Source organism: Triticum urartu, chromosome 3A (assembly GCF_056163025.1).
Source record: "Triticum urartu cultivar PI428250 chromosome 3A, HENAU_Tu73, whole genome shotgun sequence".
In the NCBI taxonomy this organism is placed as follows: domain Eukaryota; kingdom Viridiplantae; phylum Streptophyta; class Magnoliopsida; order Poales; family Poaceae; genus Triticum; species Triticum urartu.
The window spans coordinates 19,182,331-19,190,365 of NC_141875.1; the positions used below are offsets into that span (position 1 = coordinate 19,182,331).

At 49.0% G+C, this 8,035-nt stretch overlaps 1 protein-coding gene across 1 annotated transcript; it reads right to left on the reverse strand.

The window, feature by feature from the left end:
• Window positions 1-703: 703 nt before the first annotated feature.
• Window positions 704-3,060, reverse strand: LOC125542411 (calmodulin-binding protein 60 B). The gene is made up of 5 exons (XM_048705449.2): window positions 2,806-3,060; window positions 2,627-2,702; window positions 1,974-2,517; window positions 1,401-1,883; window positions 704-1,298 (listed from the first exon to the last, which is right to left on the reverse strand). The coding sequence occupies exons 1-5, from the start codon at window positions 2,895-2,897 to the stop codon at window positions 1,138-1,140; spliced, it is 1,356 nt and encodes a 451-aa protein (XP_048561406.2). The 5' UTR covers window positions 2,898-3,060; the 3' UTR covers window positions 704-1,137.
• Window positions 3,061-8,035: the final 4,975 nt, after the last annotated feature.

The following is an 8,035-nucleotide window of genomic DNA, read 5'->3' on the forward strand; positions in this document are numbered from 1 at the left end:
TACTTCTCTTTAGCATCCAACAAAGGGGCTATAGATGATGGTGATGTTTTAGCCTGAAACCAATGGATGACTCATTTTCATTAGCACCCTCCATGGGGTAGGGAATAGTTTTCTTTGTTGGGTTCACATTTGGAACGAATCAATGATGCTCTGGTTTGCTTCCATGCTCTTTTTTTTTGCTTAGGGAAGATGAAACCGGTATCATCGACAAACATCGGAGGTTTGTTTTTTTTGCTTAGGGAAGATGAAACCGGTACCATCGACAAACATCGGAGGTTCGTGTCCCTTTCGCATCTCGCTCACGCGCAAATGCTTGACTTGACCTCTCACTGTGCTGCTGCCCCTTTTGTTTTCCGGAGGGTCCTTTTATCAAAAGAGAGAACTTTGTTGTCATACATCTGATCTTATCAAGACTGTAAAACCATTGCCCTCTACTTGGGTATGAATGTGCCTGGCATTGATTTAGTCATCTTGTTTTTAATCGGGAGTTTTCATCATATATTTTCATAATGCATCTTGAATTTCTTCTTCGACATCCACATCTAGCTCGCAGGTGGCAGAAAAGCGGTTGCCCCCTAAGTTATAAACAGACAGCTGGATTTCTAGCTGGTTAATATGTTCATTATCTCACCTTTTGGAGTGCTTAAATACATGCCAGCAGGGCATGAAAATGTTGGGAAACCAAAGACAACTAGTATGATGGTTCTGTACAAAAAGGCAAGTTTTTGTTCCCTTTATTGAGACTTGGAATTTACAAGACCCATAACCTGTGGAAATGCTAGAAAAAGGTGAAGTTGCCACCCCCAACATTACAAGCGACACTATCACCATGGACGCCCAACACTTAGAGCTTATAGCGGAAGTATATATGACTACAACAAAGCATACGAATAAACCAAAGAATTTCACTCGACCGACCGATCGATCGCCTCTTGTCGCCGCCCGCGGATGCTTGAGCGCATCCTCGGCGAGCGGCGAGGGCCGCCCAAGTTCACCTAGTTGTCTTACACCTTGGTGTGACTGAACTGACCTGAACTCACACACATTCTGAAATAGAGTAGATAATAGACAGTAGTGGTAGTAGTAGTAGCAGCATTGGTTAATGTACACAGCTGAAGCTCTGCTCCTCCTGCATCTTTAGCCGAAGTTGCTCTGGAACATCTGGAAGCCGAAGTTGCCCTGGCCGCCGGAGAGCTCGTCGACGATCTGGAGGTCCAGCTCCTGGTTCCCCGGGAACCAGAGCGGCGTCGCCGGAAGCGGCGTCGCCGGAAGCGGCGGTGGGGCGGCCGGCGCTGCGTCTGAAAGAAGAAGGTTTGGAACATGAGACGTTAGCATTTCAGAATAAAAACAGAGCATTGTCAGGAGCAGAAGGAATTTTGGTCGGAGGATGTGTTGCTTACTCTGCAGCATTGGGAGGCTGCTGCTGCTGCTGCTGGCGTGGAGGAGCATGGCGGCGGGCAGGGGCTCGGCCTCCTGGAGGCTGTGCCGCTGCTCGAACGCCTCCACGTACAGCCGGTGCACGTACGCCTTCTGGTCCCTGCTCAGCTGCTGCGCCGCGCACTCGACGCCGGCGAACTCGAGCCGGACCAGCTGGCAGAGGGAGTTGACGTAGACGGTGGCGCCGTGCCCGGCGTACGCGTACACCTTGTCGCCGGCGCCGCACGTCTTGGCGTGGCTCGTGGTCACCTCCCACATGCGGTCCGTCATGCCGTCGCCCATTATCGCGCGCAGCATTTCCGGCCTCACGGTGAGCATCCGCACGAACTCCTGCACGGTCTCCACGCCGTTCTGCCGCAGCTTCCGGTGGAAGGCCCCCTCCTTGCCGATCTTCTCCAGCCGCCACACGTCGTCGGTGAGCGCCGGCGGGTAGTGCTTCCGGTACACTGCATGCGTACAGTAGAGAGATAATGAGCACGCGCAGTTGAGAATGTTCAGGGAGAAACAGAGAGGCGTCGGAGTTCGCGTCGACGTACGTTCACCGCGGTGATCGCGGACGTTGAAGGCGTCGGTCATGGCCTCGGCGACCCTGCCGCCCTCGTAGCTGCCCGGCATCACGCGCGCGCCGATGCGGAACTTGCGGCAGCGGACCCAGGAGGAGTTGTCGGTGAACTGGAGGTCGTTCACGACGGCGCGCCCGTCCCGCATGGTGAGGCCGACGTCGCCGGTGAGGAGCGGGCGCTTCCCCGCGCGCTCCTTGACGACGCCGCGGGCGAAGTCGCCGGTCGTCCAGTCCTCGCGGCCGTCCGGCGGGAAGTCCCCGAAGAGCGGCACCAGCTCGACGCGCATGAACTGCGGGAGCGCGCCGCAGGGCGACCCGGTGACCGCGTCGACGAGGATGACCTGGAGCGGCTCGCCGTGCACGTCCTCGATCTTGCTGCCGGTGAAGATCGGCAGCGCCGGCGGGAACAGGAACGCCAGCCTCAACGCGGGCGGCTCCGCCGCCGGCGGCGTCTCCGGCGACGACCTTTCGATGTACCGCGGGCTGCGCACCAGCCCCGCCTGGATCTCCTCCTGCACCTGCACGCGCGCCATCAAGAAACGAAGCAACCGATCAGAACACTCGATTCCAAGAACAGAGCAAGCATCGAGCGAGACAAGCAGCAATCTGGTGAAAGGCTCTGCTTACCACTCGGCGCAGGAGAGGCTCCAGCACCAGGAACACACTCTGGACCTGCTTCATCACCATGGCCTCACGGATGACCCTGTAACCCCAACACACACGCACGCCATGGAATCAGCAAACACCTCCCTGAATGAACGAGGCACACGACGAACCAAGAGCCGGCGGGTTGGAAGGAAGCTCACGTGGAGAAGGAGACCGACCGCTCCATCCGCTTCTTCTCGGGCTGGTCGGGGTCCTGCTCGAAGCCGTCGTGGAGCCGCTTGTGAGCCGCCATCTCGATCGCCGGCGCCGCTGCTCAAGTGCAAACAAACAAGTGTTTCTCTCGCTTTCTCCTCCTCCTCGATCGGCGTATCTATTTTCTGGAGCTGGAAGAAGGAGGAAGAAGAGGGAGAGAGGGTGGATGTGTGGGTGTGTTTTGCCTCGAGAGGACGAGGGGTTGGCCGGCTTATATAGCAGCCGCAATGCCGGTGGGGGTGGGAAGGTGAGGGGAAGGTTCCCGGAAGGTGTGAGGAAGAAGGGTTCGCTTCAGTCCGGACTTCGGAGTGGCCGAGCCCGAGTGATGTAATGGCCCGATGTCATAGACTCGCTCACTGCGCATGGTCAAGTCCCTCTCAACGCGCGTCGCCGCCGGCGGAGCCCTCCGGCGAACGCTTTCGGCGTGTGCGGCGCACAAGCGGCCGTCGTTTGTACACCGATAGCAATATTCAGATGCTAACAAACGGATTTTTTTTAGCATATGTTCTGATTTCACGACTCACGAGTGAAACATGTGAGGTTCGTTGACACTTTTGATTTTGGTAACTTTGAGAGGATACAGCATTCACAAAAAAAATGTGCAAAAATGTTTTGAGAGATGTAAATATATTATTATGAGTATTGAAGCATTGAGTACCCGTAGTATCTAGCCCTCACATGGACCACTCATGGCAAGCCATGTGAGGTCTAGATGCTACGCGTGCTCAATGAGTTTAATGCTTTCATATATTGTCATGACAAGACATGCGAGACATGGACTCATATGTCTTGTCATGCACACTTATTGATTAAGGCAAGACATGTGATCTCTACATGCTATAAGCACTCGATGACTTTAATTTGTTCATGTGTATTGTCATGACTAGACATGTAAGACATGAACTCATATGTCTTGTCATGAACATTGGTTATGATAAGACATGTGAGGCATCGACTCATATGTCCTGTCACGGGCACACATAATGCATTTATATAGGAATGACTCCTCGTGCAATTGGCTTTGATATGCTTTGTCATGAACATCATATCTGTTATTCTCTCGAGTTATCATGACCACTTGTGTCAATGAGCAACAAGTGAAACCAGAACATTTGTCGATAAACCTCACATGTGAAGTCGAAACACATGTCGAGAAATGTCGGTGAATTTCTCTCTCTTTCTCAAGTTACCACGATGGCACGCATCGACGAGCCTCATATGTTTCACCTTCATTGCTCACTAACATGTATGACCCCGAGAAAAAGAATGCACGAGAAGTTAGGCATCTATGAGTAAGGCCTAATTGTTATCAGTGATGACAACCAATTTTTATAGTGTATACACAGGCTAGATGATGCGAGCACTAAAATGTTAACAGTTAATCATCCGTGACAAAGAATTATTATTTTTGTAAGCAAACACAAATTAGCTCAATGTTAAGCTATCTAGGATTTGGATTGTGACGACCTGCGAAAACCAAACAAAACAAATGAATTCAAAATGATGTACGTCAACAGGAAAGACGGGAAATTGAGGCCGGAATTGTCTAGAAGGTCTCAATGCATGAAAACATTCAAACTAGGAAAGATAAGAATCTTGGCAAATGACCAGCAATCAACTAATTAAACTAATTGATGGTCTAGTCAACCGACATAGATGGTCTAACTGACAGCACTGACACGCACACTGCATAATCAAAGTCCACTCCATCCGCAACTGCTATACCGGTGGTACTCTTGAAGTTCAACTAAACCACACACTATATATATTCAGTATATTCCAATAACAACTCTCCTATAAACATAATGTCTTACTAATTTTGTGCTCCAAATATTCGATAATGTCTTCACTTTTGGTACGTCAACTACCAAACAGGGATTAATATATGAGGGAATCCCATCATAGGTTGAGATCGTTATTTGAGTTTGTAAAACTAGATTAAGCATGTAGGTCCCCCTCCTTATTTTTTGTAATGCATACAAGTGATGCATGAAAGACGCGTTAAACCGTCACTAGCTAGGTGGTCATCGTGGTCCTGATCTTTCGTCCAAACTATCCATTTTGTAATGCAACTAGCCAAAAACTACACAACTAACATTGAGCTAATTTTCAACACCGGTACATCTGACGCAGTGTAAGTAGTAACTTAGCGAAAAAATTATATCTGTATGTTTAACAGAAAGGTGTGAAAATATTCATGGAGGAATGACGGGGATAAAAGACCAGCACACGTGTGCATTTTGGTAAGAAATATATTTGCAAGCCGAGCGAAGCAACAAATTAAGTTACTAGACAACTAGCTATACAACTGTTTGTAAAGAAAATGAACCAAACATGGATTAATACAGTACACCCACCACATGATGTTACTTTCTGTTAGATCAATCAAGTGTGGAGATAGTTAAGCAGAACGTCTCAGAATATATTGACCCGTCGACCGAGATAGCGATTTAACATTTTTTTTAAACTTGGATTAAGCAGGTCGTCCTCCTAGCTAGCCATAGTATAGTGGCTTCAAATATAAAGTCGGGTTATGGCCTTTTCTCACAAAAAAATAGATATAGACTATTACTATTATTTGAAAAGCTTTACTTAAGAATAGGATTTTTCTTGTGTACTATAGTAGTACAACAAGTGACGTTGAGAAGACGCGTTAACTGTCATCAGTTCTGAACCCTGGTCCAGATATTGCTCACTGAAATGCTCTTTGTTTATGCAACAAGGTAGCACAGAAATGGAGCAACATCTACAGACAAACACTTGAGCTGCTCATTCTAACCAATCAAAGCTATGCAACTATGTAGCTAGGATGGACTATTTTGATCAGGGATAAGCTTATTTAGCCTGTCGAGATATAAGCTAAATTCAGAGTGGAGAGGAGTATGTGGCGTAATTAATCCCGTTCAAATGCAACCCTCCACGTCGTCGTCATCGTCGCCGCCGCCGTCGTGGTGCAACTTGGTGGTGGGCCTGGTGGCTCACGCGGTTGCTTGGCAGCGCTGCCATTGGGTTGGGGCAGAGGGACGGGATGCAAATAAAATGGTGCCCGAGAGGCCGAGAGACGCGTTACACGTCGGGAGCAAAGAAAGGGCGGGCGAGCAAGAAGACCTTGACTTGGAATGTTAGATCCCCCCAGGTCTCAAGGCGCTGCTCTACTTTGTGTTTGTGGCCCCTCCGTGTGGTACCATCGCGCCTGGTTCCGGCCAATCAGACGAGATAACATCAGCATGGAACCAGTGTTAGTATATAGGGAAACTGATGGAGATCGGTGGCAAAGCATTGCCATGGCAGGGACTCAACGAGCAGAAGATCTTGGTGGTAACATGCACGGAGGGAGGGAGCGAGGGAGCTTTGCAAAGCTTGGGTCACAAAGCGCGTGGCGACGCAAAGACTTGTATTGTCTATTGTCCCTCGGGTCAAGATCTCCCTCCGAATAATGCCGCGCATCGACAGATCCATCAATCAACCAAACACTGTCCAATTCTTAAACAGTAGCAGCAGTGGCGTACTTATTTTGGTCTTGTGTGCGTGGGTATGTTTGGATTGCTTGGGGCGCGCAGTTGACGGCAGGTGCATGAGATTTTGATTGCTGTTGACAGGGTCGGTATCGCCGTTGGTGGGAGCGGTTGAGCTTGAGCGTGCATGCATGCGTGGCCCATCATGTGCTCGCTCTCAATCCCGTCGCATGTCGCCGTGTCGCTGGCGTGGCAAGGAATCTCAATTGTAATGTCAGTCCTACAACGCGTGGAGACTTCATGGGGACAAATCCTTTTCTTTTCTGATGATGATGAAGCTCGTCCGTCGATTCGTTGCAGTGCACATCTTGCCATCCTTCTCCATCTCCTATCCTCTTTATATTTTCCTTTTTCAAATACACGAAGGGCGCCTCACTAGCTATTTTCCAAGTCAAGATCCAACAATTCTGAACTGAATCAGCAGACAAAATAATAGATTCTTTTAGCAAACCCAAAATATTATTGTATGCACTTGACCAGCCCAACCTTGAAATTCTAGACCTGGTCACTCCTTGCGCCAAGAAATAAAAGCCCCCGGGCCAAGCTGGACTCAAAACATACAAATGATTATGATGGTGGAAAAAACTTGAGCTACATATGCACATATCCCAAAAGCTCAAGCTTTATATAGGAGAAAAGGAGGGCATATATTTTAACATTTATTAATAATTACTTAATTCAATACCCAAATAACGCACAAAGAATCTTGATTAAAGAATAAAGATGCCTACCCCCCCCCCCCCCAACACACACACACACACACACACACACACACACACACACACACACACCGAACCAGGCCACCAACGCGGCGGCAGATGTACCTTCTTTCCTATCGAGACCACCCCTCTCCCTTTGGCTGTCGCTCTGGCAACAAAAGGGGGTGAGGACCCCAGGGCTTTGGCCGGTGCTAGTAGGGTTAGGAGTAAAGTTTAGGTTTAAATTTTCTTTGACCTGCTGAGATGGAGGCTCAGAGACAACAACGAGCTTTGTTCATAGCACACCATCGGTGGATGCAAGAGGAAGAAGACTTCGCTATCCCACCCCCCAAAATTCGATGTATTTAAGAGTTACTTGAAGGTGCACCTCTCTCGTATTTTCTTTTTTGTGTGTGCAAAGAACCGAATTATCATCTTAGAACCAACCATTCAATTTTTCATTACATGGATCAAATTAACCTAGGGCAGATAATGGCCAAAGTCTTGTCAAGCTAACATCAAGAATAGCAATTAGCGGCACAAAGCTGTTAGCATTAAATTATTGTTGGGGAACGTAGTAATTTCAAAAATTTCCTACGCACACGCAGGATCATGGTGATGCATAGCAACAAGAGGGGAGAGTGTTGTCTACATACCCTTGTAGACCGTTTGCGGAAGCGTTATATCAACGCGGTTGATGTCGTCGTACATCTTCACGATCCGAACGATCCAAGTACCGGAAGCACGGCACCTCCAAGTTCTACACACGTTCGGCTCGGTGACGTCCTCGCCTTCTCGATCCAGCAAGAGGGGCGAAGTAGTAGATGAGTTCCGGCAGCACGATGGCGTAGTGACGGTGTTGGTGAAGAACAATCTCCGCAGGGCTTCCCCTAAACACTACGAAAACTATGACGGAGGATAAACTAGAGGAGACGGGGTAGCCGGCACACGGCTTGGTGTTTCTT